The sequence below is a fragment of the Cottoperca gobio genome, chromosome 15, assembly GCF_900634415.1.
Source record: "Cottoperca gobio chromosome 15, fCotGob3.1, whole genome shotgun sequence".
Classification (NCBI taxonomy): Eukaryota; Metazoa; Chordata; class Actinopteri; order Perciformes; family Bovichtidae; genus Cottoperca; species Cottoperca gobio.
In genome coordinates this window covers 5,458,319-5,480,277 of record NC_041369.1, presented here as the reverse complement: position 1 = coordinate 5,480,277, position 21,959 = coordinate 5,458,319, and the positions used below count along the sequence as shown (strand labels likewise).

General features: G+C 42.1%; 1 protein-coding gene across 2 annotated transcripts in view; it reads left to right on the top strand.

Annotated features, from left to right (window-relative positions):
• The window catches only part of inpp5a (inositol polyphosphate-5-phosphatase A), a 143,649-nt gene that overhangs the window by 64,697 nt on the left and 56,993 nt on the right, over positions 1-21,959 (top strand). For both annotated transcript variants that reach the window (XM_029449560.1, XM_029449561.1), the window contains exons 5-6: positions 14,102-14,165; positions 15,866-15,969. In XM_029449560.1, coding sequence (XP_029305420.1) covers positions 14,102-14,165; positions 15,866-15,969 — 168 coding nt within the window. The remainder of the gene's footprint in view (positions 1-14,101; positions 14,166-15,865; positions 15,970-21,959) is intronic.

Here is a 21,959-nt window from a genome sequence, read left to right as displayed (position 1 = left end):
TGCGGCACATTTTAAACACATAGGCCATTTTAAACACACACACTCAGTCACTCCACCTCCCTCCCTGGGCTGATGATCTCCCGCTTGCTGTCGGAGTAATGGCATCACAAGCCATGCAGCTCCTGCCTTTCCTCTCTTTTACTCTCATAACTCTATACTCTGCCCACCATGGACAGTTTATTCAGATCTTTAAATGTGTAGCCAATATTCTTGTCATGTTTATGTTCTGTACTACATATTAATAGCTCATGAAGCACATTTGTTGCGTTATTAAATCCTTTTTCACTCGCTCCTCATTAGGAAATGGGAAGCTGAAGCTCTCGACTGAAACAGCCGGTTAATTATAGGGCTCATAATTTCCTAATCTGATTTTGGGAAATGTTTGAGAGTCTGTTCAGCTAGCCAGCATATAAATAGACAAACAAAATGAAACAGCCACATGGTGGGGAATTTGCAGTCATATGTCCTCTCTTGCCCTTGACTGAACGCATTATTTTCCTTTTCAAACCTCAACACTCCGGTGCCATCTTTTCAAACAAATTAGTCTCATATGCTTCCCCCCTTGTGATTAACACAGAGCAATTTCACATCAAATAACCCCAAAATGATCTAAAGGCCTCATTTTCTAATGATATTACATTTTGCACATGTAAGTTTATTTGGAGTGACTCATCTGTGGGGTCAGGGGAAATGAGCAATCCCTTTGTCCCCTAGCCGCCACCCCCTGTTAAACTATTACCTATAAAAGCAGCAGTACACTCTCAATGAGAGGGTGTGTCCTGCCCGGTGTAATAACAAGGGCCTCCCTCCTTGTCCCATTCCTCGGCCGATTGATTTTTGTCAGAAAAATTAATGCAGTCGCTGTAAGGTTATGGAGGTCAGAGGTAGACGGGCTTCATCAGATGAGGGGCGGTGCTGGGTAAACGGAGAGGTAGCACGCTGCTACGGGACCTCCGGAGTCTGCCTGATGAAACTTACTGTGGGTTTGTTCCAGGGCGGAGCGTGCAATAGCTTATGATGTATTGTCTCTGTGCTGTTTCATGCACACACCAGAATGCATCCCCTATGATTGACCAAGCAAATATACACTCAATCCCCACAATGCTGGCTCTTTGCCCTTGTTTTATGTTTTATATAATTCTGTTCTGTCTTGATGGCAGAGAAACACTTACAGTTATGGTAAAGGGGCATTTCATTTAAAATTTCATTTCAGAACATACCCAAGCTGTGTCTTGTAGAGATATGGAGAAAAGCATCACCTTATTTCAGTGAGTAATGCTTCCCAAGTGGGAACCAATCTAACACAAAGGGTGACCCAGTCAGCAGGGTCCGTGCACAAGTTCAAGCCACAATGGCACTCTGTGTGCACCATGCTGTAGCTAATTTCCAGCTCATTAAGAGCCCTCTAATTAGATTAGATGTTATGCTCTTTCAGTTAAATTCAAGCTCTCAATTTTTACTGCCTAATTACATTTCTGAAAAGAAGAAAAAGCACTCTTTGGCCAACTGAAAATTAAGCATTTTTATAGCTATGCTGAGCTGCAGAGAACTCAATCTTCTCTTTTCTGTGTGTTGAATCTGTGTCTTTGAGACTGGAAGGACATGAATCAGTGGAATGAGCTCATATACATGTATGGATAACTGTTGATGTCAGGATCTTATAGAGGGATTCAGCTGGGATAGCATTCTGTCTGCTGACCCTATTGGAGGTACAAAGCTTCTGTGTCGTATCTATTCATATTTGTGTTTATATTGTTTGTTTTTATGGCAGTGATAAGAGCTTGGGTCTAAAGTAGCCTTTATACAAGTACACCCAACTTTACAGCAATAACACTTGCTAAACAACACAATACACAAACACTAATACAATAAAAGTACCATTAAAACGAAGGTAATTCACAAAACGTAAAAACACGGGATCCCGCACGACTACATCGACATGTAGACTACATGAGTTTGAAATGGTCCCATTTGTGATCCATTTGGAGCTCTGGTGGTACGGAGTAATTTATCCACAGCACATTTAAATACATAGAAACAAAAGAAGTTTATGAAACGTATGAAAAACCCATAAATGCATTGATCTAGTGTCATTATGTCACCCACATCTCACCTTAACGGTAACAATATTTACAGGTCAAAGGGAAAAGAAAGCTGTTTACTGTGTCTTGGTTGTTTATGTTTTTGCCCTTGTTTGTGCACAGCCACTTCTAAATCTTCCTAATGGCACCTGCAAAGCCAAAGTCATGTCTGATTTGTTCTTGGATGTAACAGATGCACTGCACATAGCGTATTCTTCTCCACTGACACGTGACCTCATGATATACAATACAGTACCACCTGGTCATCTCAAAGGGGCGACCCAGGAGCCTTGTTGCAGACCTGCATGGGCCCCTCCAAATCCTCTTTTCCTCCCACATTTCTGTGGGTGTGATATTTACAGGAGAGCAGACGTGGGTCTGCTGCCACTCTTGCCCCTGGCACAGGACCTCTGCTGCCTCACATCTTAAAGCTGTCTTTTAGGAGGGGCCACTGGAGGGGCCGGATGCTGCGATTGTACGGATAAAAAGAAACATCTGCGTAAGAAAAGTCCTCTGTTGTTCGCTCTTTTTTATTTATTATTATAATAATACAATAAGAGGGGGAAAAAACCCATGACATAATTTCTTGTTATCTAAGAAGCTGAGGCTGCATTTACATTTGCTTTTCATGCAGCGTCCATGTGCTCTCAGGGTCGATGCACTGGAGTATAACTAAGCTAGCATGGAGGATATCCAACCATTTAAATCAAGCCTCTGGGAATTTTACATAACACATCATTGGCGAGCATTGGTTTTTACATAAAGACAAAGAAGGCCACAAAGAGCCACCGGACGGGCGTCTTAGCCTGAGACGAGCCGCTGCGTGTGTTTTTGCAGACTCCTCTAAAGCTTCACGGTCCTGTGGTCACTGTTGTGCTCCGAGAACGCCTCTGCTCATACCCAGACAGAACACAGACCGAAAGCTGCTTATTTTTTTTATACATCCAGGGGAAAAAAATGATTTTTCTGAACGCAACCTCAAAACTGAACCCTCTCCTCTGATGGGGTGACTGCTCAGCTTGATGTTCAGAGGAGCGCACTCCAGCCTCTGGGCCCAAGGAGATACTGTAGACCGCCATCGATTGTCCCTGTGTCGCGGAAGCTGTCATATATTATAGATGTTTCACCAGATGGCTCATGATCTAGACGATGTTGCCTTCATTTAGGAAGAGTTGTGTTTGTAGTAAGGGAGGAGGAAGGGCTCTTGATACAGAGAAATGAGGACCTTCCTGATAAATTCTTCTCACAAGTGACAAAGTAATGGCACTAAGATGCAGCAAACTAATATATTTCATTATGGGACCCTGCAATAGAGCTGTATCTCACTGGGCATCCAAGGATGCCACTTTGTCATTACAAGGCCACATGAGCGAGCCACAGGCAGCGTGGGACGGAATCAAAGCTGCCTCTGGACAGAAGCCGACTGATTACTTTTCCAGCTGACATCACAGCTCTGACAGCCAGCGTCCTTAGGGAGAGTTGAGTTTGCTCAATACTGATTATTTGACATCGAAAGTTGCTTATGTCCCTGGTCCCTTTACCCCACATGATGACAGGTGTGTGCTTCACCTCTACAAATGCATTGCGATGTTTAGAGAGTGTTCATTTAAGGCAAGTAAACAAGTTGCATTGAGCCAATATTAAAAACTTTTCAAACTTCTTTACGGTCTTCATTCAACCACAGCGGTCAGTTAAAATGATATTGCTTCCATTCTCCATTCAGCCTGTATTCTCCTAATTCAATCAATTCTTTCACAAATGAGGCCACATGAGTAGGCGCAATATTAAATCAGATATTAATGTAGATTGATGAACAGTCCATGACAACATTAGCGGGCTTTCCAAAATGCAGAGATGAAAAAAGAAATCAATGAGCTCAAAGACCTGTCATTTGCATGGGCCTCTTCCGCTAATGGGAATACTTTTACAGATGGGGAATTACAAGTTGAAATATTCTTTTTGATTATTGGACATCCATAGCCAAATATGATTTACATTAATGAGCATAAGTATATTAAAGGCATTTTATCCCCCAGCATCCGAAACAATTGAATAATGGCTCTGGCAAGCGGGCAGAGGCCTGAGAAAATAGAAAGGAGGTAATGTCACTTTAATTACTAATGGATACCTCAATTGTTCAGACTTTGATTTTTCATCTTTGGGAACAATCTAATAAGACAAATATTCATCATCCTCATATCCCCTTTTAAAACGATGATTTTGTCAAGCCCAGACAGCCCAGTTATTTAAAAAAAGTGGCTATTTACCATGCTGGCCTCTAAGATCAACGGTTTATTTGAAGATTGCTTTCTAAAGATTATGTTCCTGTGAAGAAAGAAGAAAATTCTTTTCAGGCCCAATTGCAGATGTCTGATACACTTAAGCTTGAGATATTAACCTTGTTAGCGGGACAGACATTGTAAAATTTCTCTTTTGAACTCTAATTGTCCCGCATATTAGTTTGTCATTGAATGAATGTTACATTGGGTTTTAGTACTGAATGTGCTTGTGTCTTGATTAAATTGTGCACATCAGTGTTTTGACCTGAACTTTATTATGAAGTTTACAGAAAAATCCTAACATAGTGGGGTTGGGTGATGTTGATCTTTAATTAAATTGAATGTATATGCAAACAAGGTCCGGATGAGTCTTTGAAAATGTATTATCAAGTATCTTTGAGTTAAAATGAGGTGACCTCAAGAAACTGCAGCTTGTTAAAGTTATACTGTACTGTTAAAGGTTAAAGAGGTATCCGTGCAAATTAGGATTGTTTTTGCATACAGAGGTCAACATTTAAAATGAAATGGAAAAATAAATATAGCATGTTTTACATGTGACCTAAGTTGCAGTCGTTTTCTTATTTTACCCAGTGAATGCTTTTCAACATTTTGAAAAGCATTGTATCTTATGTCTGCATCTGCCAGTGGGCCATCCCTTTAACAGTAGGCATAACAATATGTTAATTATATTACAGGAGAGACTTGATGAAGTAGGTGAAAAACAATATGGTTAATATTAGTAAAGCAATTGGCCAAAATGAGTTGGAAAACATCGGCAAAAATACAACATCGTGCATCCCTACGTTTTGTCTCTAGTATTGGTCAAGCTGCAGAAACACCTGATCCTACACTTCCCATAATGCAACTCAAGGTTGTCTGTCATTAGATCCTCCCCGCCTCCTAAATGCCTGCTTCTTTCAAACTCCACACCTCCAGTTTCTAATAGACACAATGTATTATATATTTTTTAATACGCCCAATCAGACATTACCCTGATGATGTCACCTTTAGCTGTTTTTCTGCTTTTGAGCAAGTTGCACCTGCATCAAGCTGCCAGAAGAACACCCTTACTGTGGCTTCATTTACACAATGAATTTACAGACTGCCATGCAAAGGACATTTTGCCCAGTCCTCCTCAAGAGGTCAGCAGCAGCACAGGCCCCTCAGGTGTAATCACATTTACTTTGATCCTCTGTTTTTATGTGCTCGTTAAAAACTGCTGAAGTAGCAACATGGTATTAGTAAATACGCAGCTTGAATATAATATATGAGCATTAATCATTCTCTGTAGTGGACACTGCTACCTTACTGGAAATTGGAGACTGTGCAGAAATGATGCATTGAATTAAATTGAGATTGTTATGTATCGTTCCTATAAGTATCGAGCATGTATTACATCAAAATGTGCCCCACCACGTTTCTGTCTTATTGCTTTATCAGAAGACATTTATTCAAAGCAACCTCTCTGAACATAGAAACTAGGTGCTATTACTGTGCGTGTATCCAACATTTTTAACAAAGTTATCAAACTCTTCCATCTGGATTATGCTGAAGAACCCAATGATGTGGTCTAAAGCAAAAAGAAAGAAAGCCGAGGCATTATAAAGAAGCTCTTTTAAAGTCTGAGTCATATCATGTATACGCGTATTCACTTTTCTTTTTTTTTTGTTGAATGTCATTGCTGTGATGGTTTTATTGCTTTAGACCCCTCTGCCGGGCAGGTTAGAGGAGCGACTGCACGACTGATGAGCATGGCAGGAAATTGGCAGATGGAAGCATCTATTTCACCGCTAATTAGGGGGTCCAGAAGCCCGCCGACTGACAGGGTTCAACTGGGCAATGTAGTGCCTGCCAGCTCCCATCCCGTGCGCTTTATAAAACGCTCTTTAATTCCCCGGCACAATATCATTAACTTTGTAAGTGGATGAACACAATGGACAAGCAATTTAATTAACTTCTACCATTGAATGTTGGAGGGGAGACTAAATGAAATTAATGCACAATATTTCCCAGGGAGGCAGCCAACCTTGGGAGTGGGTCTGGATTGTTGGCAGGTCAGGCGCTGCCGTGGCTTTGGCCAATTATGCCTTGTTTAGACCCATCTATAATATTTTCCTCAAAAGAAAATAAAATCAGTGGTTTTGAGATCAATCATGAGCGTGTGTCGCTCTGCATTCTGGGAGATTTTAGAATAATGAAGTTGAAGCCCGGAAACACAGTCTAGAAAGCTGAAATACAGGTATCACAACTGATCCATACAGCAGTGGGGGTTACTTGAAATAGACAAATGATAAATGGAGAGATGAAGGTTGTGTTTGGGAAATGTAGCAAATCCAGTGGTTTTTCATTGTGTATCTAAGGATGTCAATGTCAGCCCGTCGGTCGTCCATCACTCTGGTCCAAATATTTAACAACTGTTGGGTGGATTGATGTGAAACTTTGTACAAACATTGATGGTCCCCAGAGGTTGAATCCTAATGATTTGGTATTCCCCTTACTTTTTCTATAATGCCAACATGAGGTTTACATTTGAGTTTTTTTTAGTGAAATTCTCAACAACTATTGGATGGATTGCCTTGAGATTCTGTCAGACATTCATGGTCCCCAGAAGATGACTGAATGGTTTTGGTTATACTTGGTTTCCCCCAAATGCCACCAGCAACTTGATATTTGTGCTTCAGAGTTAAATGTTACTTTTTGGTGCCAAAATGTCTTTGTTTATTATCAGTATTTACAATGACACTTACAGACTTGCAGAGCTGCTAGCGTTGCCGTAGACCAGGGGTGGGGAACCTTTTTCCTATCAAGGGCCATTTTTTTTCCTCCGAGGGCCGTATTAATTATTGAACTCATAACTTCTGCAAAACTATTTGAGACACAGCCCATTCATTTCACTTTTCTTTTATGCTGTGCAAAAAAGCAACTTTGTTTTATCCATGTATCTTTCTGTTTTATCAGAAATCCTTTATTAGTCTCACAACGGGGAAATGTACCTTGTTACAGCAAAATAACATATGAAGTAAAGTGGCAATAAACAATATTTAAATAGAATAAAAATATAAGTACCAAGTGGTTTCTAGAAAATAAAGTGAGTATTGCACATGGCAGTGATAAACACACAGCAGTAGGTGGAATAGTCTGTTCTTGGTGTGGTGGTCTACCGATCTATCTTTCCATGTTTGTATGTTACGCTCTGCAGAGAGCTGCTTGTTGGGCCAAACTCCGCCGAAGAGCGTTAACTTTATCCAAACACACTCGTCCTCTCAGCTCGTGCAGTTCGGCATGTTTCGTGCAGTAATGACGGTCAAGATTATTTTTCATCACCGCAAGCTAACTAGACACACAAACTAGTCTACAACTACAACTACGCACAAACTAGACACACTGGCCTTTTACTTCCACAAATAAATCATCGTTCGTCCATTTCTCCTGGAAAGTGAGACATTCCACATCCACCTTTCTCTGTTCTACACTCGCCACGCTGCGTTCACTGATGTCAATGACGGTCTCGTTTAATATTTAAGTTAACCACGTGATGACACGTTCCGCTCGTGTTGTGTTCAAGAACCCTGACCGTGGCCAGGAAAAACGCCCAATTTATTATATTGCCGTCTAGTTTTTTTTTCTAGTGGATTTATTTGCGTGCATTTATGAATTACGTCGAGGGCCGGATCAAATAGTCTCGCGGGCCCGGAGGCCGGAGGTTCCCCACCCCTGCCGTAGACTCTTGTCTTGTTGGTTTTGTAAGCATATGTTACAGATGCAAAGATTATTACAGCATTTCAGTATATAGAGCCTCATCCGACCATATGTTGATGCTACTGGTCAGTATTATCCTCCGTAGCTATTATATAAATCAAAATGAGGTTCAGGTGTTCTGGATCTGCTGTTCCTGTTTTAATTGTAGGAGATTAGTACTAGTCCTGCTTTGCCAATGTAAACCAATTTTCTTGTGAGGTTTCCACCGTCGGTGGAAGAGCATGAAGTAGATTAAGCTTAACTTAAATCTTAAATAAAATAAATATACGTTAACATGTTTTCTTTAATTATATCTTTGAAGAGTCTAATTCCTTCCCTCTGTCCCTTACCTATGCCACCACCACCCACCCCCTAACACACAAACACAAACACACACCCCAGAGACAAGGGCTCCTTCAGGACGTGACGGATGGCTCAAACACTCTGGCCGCTTTCAAATCACAGGAAGTGACAGAGGAAGTTTTAATGAGAGTTTTGTCTGTGTATCCAGTCAGGCCTTCCAGGCAGCCGATGAATAATAGACACTGTGGCTCAATACTCTGAATACTCAATCAATGGCACTGGGAGAGGGCCTTGGCAAACACATATGGCAGGCCGGGGTGGGCGCTGGGCTCAGGAGGGGTAGAAAATACTTAGGCTTCTCCATCTGTATCTCTGGGCTGAAAAAGCTAGCCATCTCTATTGATGCTGCTCACTTTTGTGCCGTGGTGTTTTCCTTGCCGGGGATGACAAACAGGCTGTTTGTGCAGTATTGGAGATTTGTGCAGAGGCTCCTGTGAAGGTGCTATTTTAGCCCCAGATCCTGCATATCAATGGCTCCCTTGCAGGGACATAGAAGGCAGCAGATATGTGGATTCAGTAGCAGTCAGAGCACATAGCATGCTGTTCTATTGTCTGCTGAAGCATTCACCCTTTACACTTTGATTTGGAGTATGTTTAGAATGTAGCCTGCTGGTCCTTAGTGACTAATGAGGATATTATGTTGCTATTAGTCAGAGCTTATGTCTCTGCCTCCTTCTCTAAGCTGTTTTGACATAACATGTGTTTCTGATATATCGCAACACCATTTCTTCATGACAGCACATCTGATTGACCTTTCCGATAAGACAGTGCGCGCGCGTGTGTGTGTACTTTTGTGAGTTGCGGTGATGTGTCTATGTGCAGGTTTATGTGGAAGTGTGGCATCACTCGTTATTTGACAGATGAGCGGACTCCAGGGATTTCTGAGCAATGAGATATAAACTGGAGAAACAGCCCATTTTGTCACTGCTGTCTAGAGGGCGAAATGCCACAGAAAACCCTGAGGAGATATTTCTCTGAGGTGTCTGTAACCAGCCTGTAGCCTCAACACTGAGATCACCCCCGATCACGGCCCACGTAGTGTATCACTTTAGACCAAGGGCTGTTAAATCTGTTTCATTACAACTTATTTTCATAGTTCCTGTTTGTAATAAAGAGACTTTATTCAACAAGTTCACTTCTGAGAACTCTGAATATGTCAACATTGCTGAGCAGGAACACATGCAGGGAGGCGATCAGACGGGTTGTTTAACTAATTGATGAATACACTAATCAAATCAACACACACACAGTCTTCCTGGGGGGTGATGACCGACAGTTTTTCCTCCAAATAAAGTGGTTTATATAATCTGGGTTAAGTGGGGGCTTGTGATCGTTTTACTGCTCGTGTTCCCAGTACAGTCCTATTACTATGGCAAAAATGGCCACAACTACTACAATAAGTTGTAACAAACAATCATTTTTGCTTAAATGTTGACAAAGCAGTACCAGAGGTGCTCAACTCAGAAATGAGACAGAATAGTGTGCAACGTTACCAACAATGAATTAACAGCAAGTTTCACTTAACACAGATTCAAATAATACTTATACTCTTTTTCTAGCTAAATTCGTGCGTATATGCTTTTTTTATTCTAAAGACGACAGACTCCATTGCCGCTAGACGAGTATGCCTTTCTGGTTTTCTTTCTGGTTTGTCACATTCGACTGTTTCGTTAAATGAAGTCTGGTGGATTTGAGGAGAGCATATTAATTGTATGTTTTGTACTTTAATTCCTGTTAATTGTATTTATTATATATTCACTTTAACGTTGTCCCATCGCAATGGAAAATGGTTGAAAATGAGCATGTCCACCTGGCTGTCATGTTCCCATCGCTGTCGATCGGAGCTGGAGCAGATAAATACTGTGACTATTGCAGAGTTATTTTTCATGGCAATGAATGCCTATTTTAACTTTTCCCACTGAAGACAAAAGCCGGATGATAGTTGGGGTTATTGTGTGAAAGGGTCTTTACAGTATGAACTGGGATAACAACTTTGAACTTTGACCTCAGTTCACCATCGTATTTCTTATGCTGACACATTGGACCACAAAATAAGTGAGATTTTCAAAAGTGTGAACGCTACTCACTTCTGTTACCACAGTGAACTACAATCTGAAATAGAGACTCATCAGGATACATTGAACCAGTGCACATTTAAAACATCTTGTGTAATTCTGTATACAAGGTTCAGATGTTGGCACACAACCTGTACACAGCTACATCTAATACAAAACAGAACAATCAGTTAACGTCTTTAGAGGAAGCGTCCCTTGTTAAAGTGCTTTATGAGCATATCATCTATTTTTCTATTAAAAGCCCTCATTGGACGCATGCTCCACAAAGCCGTAAGCCTCTGCCAGTGTCTGGGGGACAGCAGAACATTACCCTGGGAAGTTGTACAGTGACACCGGAGTGTGTATGTGTCAGCTCTCCTGGGACTGGCCACTCTCCCTTAGCACAGATTGGAGGTGAGACCTTGAAGAAAAATGATTACTTTTATGTTTGCTTTATGGCTCATTTTTCACATTAAACGCAGAAAATCTATTCAGAGGTCACAGAATTCCTGCTTCTCTTCGTCGGCCAGAACTAATTTTTGCAGCCCTCGGTATCGATAAAGCATTCAGCGGAGCAAAGTATGCAGGCTATGTACTGCAGCTCTCAAGTCTCTATTTTCCACCAGCCAGTCTATTGGGACTTGTTCAGCCCATATCTGCTTGGGTTTTGGAAATGTCAACTACACACTTGTACGAACACACACACACACACTCGTATGCACACGGACAGCGAGCACAGTGTGTCCTTATCTGTGAGCGGCGTAGCCAATACAACTCGTGATAAGAGATAGCATTGCCAGAACCAGTCATAAAACCCCAGCTTTTATGGCGCGGTTATTGTCTTTCTGTCTACAATTATGGTGATTACTCATTTCCCCTTACCCCCCCCACACCCGTGGCCCTCATGGTGCACTTAATAGACTGCATTTTACTAATGGAAAATTAAGTAGCCAGCGTGGCAGTGGGGTTTATAAATATGTAAAATATACTTTTAATTATTTCAAGTGAATCTGGCAGCTAATCAATAAAGAGGGACGTGACAAACATACGTTTGACACAGGCCATTGTAAAGCGACTGGTAAAAGATAAGCATGGCCTGTCAGCGCAGTCCAGCCCTAATGAATATTTTGAGCCTGTCATGTAAGGAGACAAATGGATTAATTGCGCCCTGCTAATATAATAGCTTCTTCATGAAGAGTGCAGGAAGGAGGCAGAGGAGAGGAGAGAGAGCACAGCAGCTGCTAGGTTCTGAACCCTGATGTCAAATAAATATTTATTAGGGTTGAGGGTTAAGTAGATTTTTGCGATTACACGGATAGCCACTTAAGCATAGTTGTTTATCATTTATTTGAAAACTGATTCATGCCGATTTGTTTTTTATTTTTTGTACAGGCATGTAGAGGGAGAGAGAGAGACACTGGCTGTTGGGAATAAAAGGCTTTAATCATGTATTTCTTACGTTTTGTTTTTGTTAAAGGCAATAGTTGTTGAAGACTCCCTGTAGTCATTAATGGGGATTTGGGGTCAAGTATATATTGTCTTTAAGTCAGTGAGTGTATTCTCAGAATTGTTTAATCTGGAGACGTTTTGTAGAAAGATTATTTATCTCTATTTGCCAAAGATATTACATTTACCATACTATACTAACAGAGAATAGCAGAACATTCTCATATTGGAGCAGCTGTATCCAGTGAGTCTTTGACATTTCTTCTTGATAATCCATTTACCCATTACCATTAATCAGTGATGAAGATTTGTGTCTCTTCGTTTTGAACTAATCACTTAATTTCTAATTGTTTTTGCGGCAGCACTCTGACTTTCAAGAGAAATTGCAATTCTGCTATTTAATTCTAATAGGGTGACATATATCATTTAATCTCCACATGTCGTATTTCAAAATAGTCATTTTTACTTGACTGCTCACTGAAATATTTACACAAACAGCAGCAGTTAGCATAGTGGCACCATTTTGACAAATAGCACGGTTTTCCCTCCCTCCGCCTGTTCTCCGATCCATCTCTGTCTCCAAGTCTGTTGTCGGCACTTTAAGGTGAAAGAGAACATAAAGACAAGCGAGCACGAATAAGTGTAGGGGGCCTTCCTGGAAGCCGTCCTCTCGCAATGGGAAGCTGTGACCTTGATTCTTGCCTTCGCCCAACACCGTCCCCTCTCATGCACGCACCCCCATCTCCCTCCTCCCCCTTTGTCTGTCCTCCGTCAGAGCAGGAGAAGAAATGAGGGAGTGAGGGGGGAGCGCGGCGGAGGGGTTCGGGGTCACCAGCCGCTGTTCTCATCAATTAAATGTGCGACAGTGTTTTCCGTCGGCTGAACTTATATGTCAAGGAGATGGGCAGGACCTCATGTTTGTGCTTTTGACAAATCAGCAAATGTTTAATCTCAAGATGTGCCGGCGCTCATAAATAATGCAGAGGCCGGGCCGAAAACTCTCTCGCCGCAGAGAGGCGTCTGCACCCGGCCTCAATAGGAAAACACAGGAAAAACCTTCCAGACTAAATCCTTCTTCATGCCTCGAGCCTTTTCTTCTACACATGTCTCCTCCTCCTTTAGATCACACCCCTTTAAGCCCACTTCATCACTCCTCTCTCCTTTTTTACTGTACCTGAGTCTCAGTATCTCTTATCTCCTACCTTGCAACTTCACTGTATTCCGTCTATCTTAGTCTTACCCTCATTTTCTTACGTTTTAATTTGGTCTTTATAGTAAAAGTTACTCACCACCCTCTGTCTCTCTCTTTGAGGGCGGAAAGGAGACTGGAGAATTATCCCGAGCCAAAGGTCTGCTATCTCAAAGACACAGGGGATTGAGCTTGAGCTTTGCCTCCATTTGCCCTAAATGTAAAGAGGGCAACAGAAAGCAGTGTAGTGGACTGTGAACCGCATCAAATCCCCCTCTGCACCACTCTCACTTCTTCCCACAGAATTTTATTGGCTTGTCCGCCGACTGGGAAAGTTTCCTGATTGTTCACAGGGAAAATTAAGATTTTAAGCCTATTGAAGTTGATCTTTGCTCATTCAAAAGTCCATCTGAATGTGTCCTTTTGAAAGCTCAAATTGTTGACTCGCCACATTCGAAGACTCCGAGCCCTAGCACGGGGTGTGTGCGTAGTGTACTGTACCAAGAGCATGCTGCACCTGTTGTTGTGTAGTCGATGGTGTGTAGTGTTTGTGGCTTCCCATTGAGCGGAGCTGTGGGAAGTGTGCTGTGGAGTGTGCTAAAGAGCGAGGCTCTATACTTTCAGCCCAGTTCATTAGACAAGCATTCTCACATTAGGTCAATCCTTTGCACGCTCAACATTGTGAAAGGGTTATAAGCAGGGTTCTTGGAAACCGCAGCAATAATGTGATAAATTGTTGCTCTTGAACTGGTTGGAAATTTGGCAAAAATGGTGGGAAATGCACAAGTTTTATTCCACCCTTCATGTAGAGAATCTTCATCTGTGAAGTGATAAATCTTGAGTGTCTTGCTCCGTATCCTGGAGCAGATCCAGTAAAGAAATAAACATCTATGTAGGGAATCATTTACGGAAAACGTGTCCAATCTCACAAAAGCTTGTTTTCTCTTGCAGGCTCTCGGAAGTTTCTACTTTATCCACGAGTCTTTGAAAAACATCCACCAGTTTGATTTCAAAGGTGAGTAGCCCCCAGCAACACACTTCCACATATACATCATCACCACTGTGTCGAAATGAAATCCTCGCAGCGTGCCCCCTAATCCCACCCCTGCATATCCCACACAACCATTTGCAGGCTATTCCCGCTTCCATCAAAAAACCAGCCAGCTAAGATTGGCTTTGAGGATAATGTAAAGGGAGGGGGACAGAATGGTAATGCTTATTAATATTAGGATTTAATTCATAAGATTTCGGGCCTACAGTAATGGTGTGCGGCGGGTTATTGGACAGTTACGGCGGTCTCATCAGGCTGCGGTGTCAGAGGGCCCCGGGGTCCGGCGGCCGCGCTAATTAAAGAAGGGATATAGATGTGGAGGCGCCTCGCTTCCTATTAGACCCAAGTCAGCATTAGCACCAGTTACCCCAGTGAAGGACAGGGCGAAGGCAGGGGAGGGGTCGAGAGGGGAGAGGACCACTCCCCATGTACACACATGGACTTCAGAGATTTGATTTAAAGTCAGAATTACATCAACTACTGGACATTCTGAGCAGCTTCGTGGACTTTTTTTTATGTCATCGGCCTTCGTGACAGCAGACAGTTTTGACTTGTACATGTGGAACTGATCATCGGCTCCGTTCTATTCAAGAGTCCTAGTAAGCCGTGACTGTGAACCAGCATGCTTTGATACTGAAGCAGCTACATTTGCAGGCTTCCTCCGCAGTATGGCAAAGTATGGATTGATGTCATTTCCAGGTCTGGATAAGTATTGGAAAAAGGAAATATTTGTGTTGCCCTTACTCTGTGTTCCAAAACATAACATTCTGAATTTCTCGCACTAAATTGATCATATAAGAAGAGTGTTTTTCATTTGATGGCGTGTGGAGCAGGCAGCAAGCGCAACCAACATATTTACCAGGGCAACAAAACGCACACTTCTACGTCACAGCCTGCAAAACAGCTCTGCCCCCAAGTGCAAGATTCCAACTTAGTGTGGACTGAACAGCCACAAGGGGTAAATGCAAGTGTTCCCAGCGCTGTCTTCACAATCCCAAATATAAATCCTGGTTGGTTTAGGATTCCAAATGGGGAAAAGAAAGCTTTGTGCAAAATGGTTTGAGATCTCCAACATGGGGTAGGCGGCCATTGTAAGCCATATGAAAAGGCAAAAGAACTTTACGAACCATTTATTTACAAACATCTAGCTATTTGTACTCGCATGTCAAATATGGCCATTATTCATTAATACTGGGACTTTTTATAAACTGGTATTTATACACGACTGAACTGAAGAATGAAAATTGATCTAATTTATTAGATATTTTAATCCTGTTGTTGATCTTGTCTTGATCTGATTTTGTATCCGAGCAATATGTTGTTACACCCTCAATTGACAATGTCCATGTTGTAGTGAACACAGAGGGATCTGGATATGTTCCCCACCATCATCCTCCCTGTGAGATCAAAGACAGGCTTTTGATTTTACCCGTGTTGTGACCTCTCACACTCACCTCTCCCTCAATACAGATGTTCTTCATCCTCGCCAGCAGGTGGTGCAGTTGTCTGAGGAAGTTGCTCAGACTTTGTATCAGGAGATTCACACATGGGGTCTCCAAAAATTAACCTGCCATGTTTGTAACAATAAACTCTCTTTCTCCCTATTCCTTGCCCCCCCCTCCCCTTTTATTTTTCCGTCCGTTTCTCCTCCATCTCCACTTTAGCCAAGAAATTCAAGAAGGTTGTCGGGAAGGAAACCTACTCCGAGACACTAGAAAGCACACCCTCGCTGGAGAAGGAGAAGTTTCCCCAGGACTACTTCCCTGAGGTGGGTCATGTAATAAGCATAGTTAACTGACTGTCGGTGGCGTCGTCATGTAAGACGTGGGCCGACTGATGTCACAGTGAGAGGGGGAAGTGTGTCGTGGCAAATGAACACACAGCTCTTTTACATCACACGCAGTATGCAGGGTTAATAAAGCTGCTCAATTGAAAAAGTCACCAATCACTGATCTAAGTATAATATCCTTTGGCCTAAAAATAATGAATTTTGATGTTTTCAATGAAATAGATATTTTATAAAACACCTGAACCATTGAGTCTTGCTCTGTTATACGATGCCACACTTCAGGTAGTAGAAACCAAAACAGTTCCCCCCCCCTACTTTTTAAAAATACATTTTCTAAAGCCATCTATGCATGTTTTTGATTAAGAGTGTTTCCTGCTTCAAGGAAATCCAGCTGACTGATTTGAAGACAAATCAGTCAAAAACAATTCATATCGGGAAAAGTCCTCGCCGTGTCTGCCGTGTCCCGCGGAGCAATTCTCTGCTCAGTCCGCTGTGTTGGATTTTCTGGTTGCAGTGTGGTGTGTTATCAGAGGGGAGCTGAGCATAGCTGTGCTGATATAGTAATAAAGAGCACGACCGCCCGTGTGTCATCCCCGCACTCCCCACTCATCTGTCAACCATGCTCCGACGGCCGCCTCCACAAATATATGCAAAACAGATGGATACGGCCCCTTCACACACTTCCCCCCAATTTCCGTCTCTTTCACACACTGCAGGACTCCCCACCCTAGACATACACACAAACATCTTCACGTCTCAGGTTTCCCACTTTCCCATTCCACAGATGATCTAAAACCAATTACACTGATTGAGGCGCAAAGCCATTTAAAATGATTACAGCAAAAAGCATTGTTCTGCGTTTAACAGGACAAGTAAAGAAATCCACAAAACAAACCTGGCATGGCACAGCGTGAGAGGGATGAGGGGAGTGATGTAGAGAGAAAGAAGGAGTGTGTGTGTGGGGGGGGGGCAGAGGCAGATGAGAAAAGTTTTGCCCGGTGATTTATGCCTCTTTCCCGGCTGGGATATGAATCTGGGATGATGCTCCAGAGAGCAGCACTCCAGATAATGTTAGCCCATTTAAAAAGAGCAGATTTGTGTAGTCTATCAGGGTCGCCGAGTATTTTTTTTTCTTCCTCCCGCCTCCCTCCCTCCTCCGGCCCCTCCGTAGTGAGAAATTGGTTGTTATCATAGATCACAGATACTGCTCAAACCTCTTATGAAAGATGAATTAATTTCACTAATGCTTTAATGCAAAGCTCTCATGAGGGAGGCAGACTGGTGATAACCCCTGCCTCGTCCCCGCTTCCTCCGCTAGTGATTTATGCCCTCTTTTAGTAGATGAAACCGCCTAGATTTGCCATCCATCTGCAGCTTTGAGGAATCCTATTACACGGGGATCTTGGACCGGACAGAACGCCACACAGAGTCCCAAACCAGTTGCTCTAGTCCCAGCAGCTCTCAGTTTTGGGCCATGCAGACTGAGATGTGTGGTGTAATGTATTGTAACCAATGTGGAAAGATGCCCCAACGGCATTATTTACAACAAAGGCGCAGAGGACAGGTATCTTGTTTACATGCTCATAAGTAATAATTCTGGGCGCATTAAAAAAAGAAGGAAAAGAAAAGATGTGTTTTTGGAATTGATCCAGTTTCCAGAATCCTGTGAGAGGAGGTTAGAGAGTGACAGCAGACAGCTCAGGTGGCCGCTGGGAGACAGATGTGTGTGTTTCTCTGCTTGTGTCTTCCCTTTACACTCCCCCATTAATAAAGTGTCAGTGAGCGAGCTGCTGATGATATCATGGTGGGAGGGGCTGGGTGTATGCGTGTGTTGGTTTGTGTGTGTAAAAGAGGAACCAAATGTCATTCAGTACATTTCACCGCACTTGAGTGGTGCGTGTGTGTTTAGACACATGAAGTGTGTCCGTATTTGGAAATCCTCACATGGTTCTGTGTGCAGGCTGAAGCTATTGTTTATTTTAATTATCGATTCATCTGCAAAATTATTTTCGAGATTAATCGACCACAATTTCCCAGAAGCCAAGGTGATGTCTTCAAATTACTCGTATCGTCCACAACCCAGAAATGTTCAATTTGTACTGAAATATATATTTATTTTTTGCCATTTTTACTTGAAAGTAAAATAAAAAAAACGTTATTAAAATAGTTGCAAATGATTTTTCTTTCTTTTTCAACGTGTAATTTTTATTTTCATTTTCATGAAGGTGAAAACATGCACATTACATAAAAATAGTAAGAAAGGTTATGCAATGCAAGACAAATAACAATAATAAAGAAAAGATTATTAAAAAAAAGAAGAAATTAGACAAAAATAAGTACAACAGAGGTGTTGCAGAGGTAAGCTGGGGGGTAAAAAGAAATTCACAAATGAAGACGAGTCAAGTCACAGTTGCCAGTCATCACTTCCACCACCTTGATTCACTAAATGTTCCTCGTTATGCAGATCATTTTTCTGTCAGTCGACTCTGTTTTAGCTTTTGTACCTGATGTCCCACTGGTGCGGAAAGGGAACAATCAGAAAAGAAACTAAAATAAGTCCTTTTTTCTATGAATATTACTTAACGCTCTGAAAACATCCATTTTCATTGAACCTATATCCTGCTCATGATGGCTTTCTATTTCAGCTTTTAAAAGTGGCTTAAACTGAACGTCACAAAATAAAATATTGGGTAAACTCACTTCCTGCTTGTGGCCCGTTTCTTCTCCTGCCGCTTGTTTGATTCTGATTTAAGTGACAACCCCTCCATATGCAAAACATCGGTTCTTTCCGTTATCCCACCTTGAGTTATAGCTGTAAGTGAAGGAGAGAGAAGCAGGGACATTAATTGAAATGCTGAATAAGAAGGAAGGGGACAAAATCGCAGGCGCATTCCTCTTGAAAGGTCGCCATGATGGATTTGGCGGCTTGTCGTTTCCCGTTGTTCCGTCAATCTCTCCACCTCCCCAGTGGGTATTAATATATTTATTTGTTTGGCGCAGTAATACATGCCTCCAAAAACCATTGCATCATAAGGATTTGTCATTGCCTTATATAAATAAAGTATACGACCCAGACCTTAATGTGCCCTTGCTATTGATTGTTTTACACAGCCGTAGGATGAAAAAAAAAAAAAGCGAAGGGAACTGAAAAGCGGACAGGCTGTAGATCAACATCCATATGAGTTTGTATTTGTTGTTTGGCACCATGAGCGTGTCCATAAAAGCATTGACTTTTCATACCCTTTTAGTGCCCTCTGTAGTAAGCTCTGATACGGGGCTGTTATTACTTTTAAGTTCTGCCCTCGATGAAAGTTAACTTCCCTCATGTTTTTCCCCTTTGATTTAAATGCCGCGCGTGCTTCACAGATGCGATGCGATGCGTATACGTTAAGGAGATGAAGTCATTTAAACTGGCATTGCTTGTAAAATTCTCTCTGAATTTATCACCAGACAAGACACCTGTGACACAGATGCCGTTCTCTGTGACAGGTGTGATCCATGACACTGCAAGGAGCTCATAAATGAGGGGATAATGTTAAAAAATAAAGCTAAACAAAGGCCTTCTGCACTTTTTCTGTACACAGAAAAGATCAGAAATATTATATTGATTTTACAACTGAACTCAACTGCAAAAATGTAGGCTGTTTAAATCCATCATGTTGAATTTACTATATAAATTCTTAAAGCACTTGGCATTCCTACATCGTGTAGGGCAACATCTGAGTGGTGACAATGACAGAGACTTCTCTCTGTACATGTGGCGCATCTTTAACCCAAACACACACACACACACACACACACACACGGGCTGTCCAGTCACATAACCCCTATGTGAGGCCCTCTCTTATTTGATGGCCCCCCCTGGATGATGGAATAAAGATAAATGTGACTGTCTACTGGGGCTCAAATCAATCAGCGTTTGTGTGTATTACTTATTACTCACAGTGCATTTCTGTCACAGGGCTTTTGTGTAACCCCCCGCTCCCCCCTCCCTGCCCTGCACTCTTCTATCACCCCCTTCCAAACATCACCCCGCTGTAATATTATTTATGGGAGTCGGACTTTGAGCTGAAATATAAGAAAGGTCAAAGAATCAAACGGGATGAACCGGGAAACGGTGGCACGAGGGTGTTGGACAAGACTCGTGTGCGTGTGTGTGTGTGTGTGTGTGTGTGTGTGTGTGTGTCTGCATGTGTGTGTGTGTCTGTGTGTGTATATCCTGATTGTGTCACGTCTGGCATTTTAAAGGAGCGTAATTTTCCATTGGTCACAATTGGGGAGTTTCACGTTCCAGTTTTCAGTGAATCCGATGGTCCTTCTTCCCTCCATCACCCCATCTTGTCTTTTTCCCCTCTTATTTCCTCTATCTGTCTGTCTCTTTCTCATCCCGTGTGTGTATGTGTGTGTTATGTATTGCCCGACACCCCTGGATATGCCCCACTGTGTAGCTGCCGTTCATCACTGTCATGGGCGGAGACGCCATCGCTGACCTGTGGAAGGTCAGCCAATGTCACCCCAAGCCTCGTGACCTTTTACCGCCGCCCTTTGACTCCCCACCCTCGTCCCCTCTCACTGACTCTTTATAGCCACCCAACCTGATATATGATATTATTACATGTCACCTCTCTGTTTAATCCAAATATGTCTTTGGTTCTAAATAACTGTGACACAGCAAGGAGTGTATTGGCTAAATTCATCTGTGTTTTAAGAAGATGTGTGTGTGTGTGGAGGGGGGAGGGGGAGGGAGGGGTGGTGATGTTTCAGCAGGAGATTAAATGGGGCTGGACAGCATCTGTGTCATCATCTCAGCTGCAGCAACCAAATCATGATGTCATCATGTCAACCAATAGAGAGCGAGAGACACTTCTCTTCTTCTACACTTTGATTGATTGTGCCAGATAATCATCTTAGCCGCTCTCGCATTACAAAATAAAAGCACTTAAATTGGGTAAAATAGACAGCAGAGCGGAGTGTATTTTTTTCTTCTTCTTACTTACTCATATGTAGATGCTTGTTCCACTTGACTGGGATTGGCGATGCGTGTGTTTACCGTGTGTGTGTTGTGAGCGTGTTTATAAGCAAGCGATGAAGCAGTGGGTCAATCAGTCATATGTGGAGGAAATGGGGCAATCTGGGGCCGGGTGTCAAGGAAGTGATGGATTTTAATGCTGCGATTGTAGTTAATGGCTCTTTAAATTAAATCGAGATTAAATGTCTCTGGCTGCAGTCAGAGCTTCTATGGGTACTGAGCAAGTGCACCCCCCACACACACACACACACACAAAAACAAAAAAACACTAACTCTTCATCTTGTCCCTCCTCATCTGCTCCACAAGACTTTCTTTCCTCAACTTTACAGCAACAAATGCATATACAGTGCAGTACACTAATGGGTCTTTGCATCATAGTGAACATGTAATTGAATATAAATGTGCATTTCTTCTACATAAACACAAGAATGTAGTTACTCAATTCTCATTCAGGGTTCCTGCCGATCCTTAAAATGAATTTATCTAAAAATAAAGCCTTAAATGTCTTGAATCAATCGTTCAAAAGTCTTACAAATGTGAAATAGGATTTTATGAATCAATTATTTCTGACATTACAGTTTCAAATCTGAAGATTACTGCTAACATCTATTTTTAAAATAATTGACAGAAAGCCTGTTTTGCATTAAAGTCAGGCAGATCACGATAGAGAAACCAACAACACTCATGTTTTGTTTGAATTTTCCACTAGTGTTACATTTATTTCAACATTTTCCTTTGACTTTTTCACAGGAAGAAACAAGTCATGTTTTATGTTTGTCCCTCAGCCTCAGTAATTGTTGTACTCTTAAATGTCATTCAGAGTGGCACTAAAAAAGACTGAGAAAGACTTAACTTGCCTTAAGCTGTAGGACCCCTCACTTTCTAAGTGTAAGGTCAATGTGTTCCTCTGCAGTGTGACACTCACATCTAATTCCATTT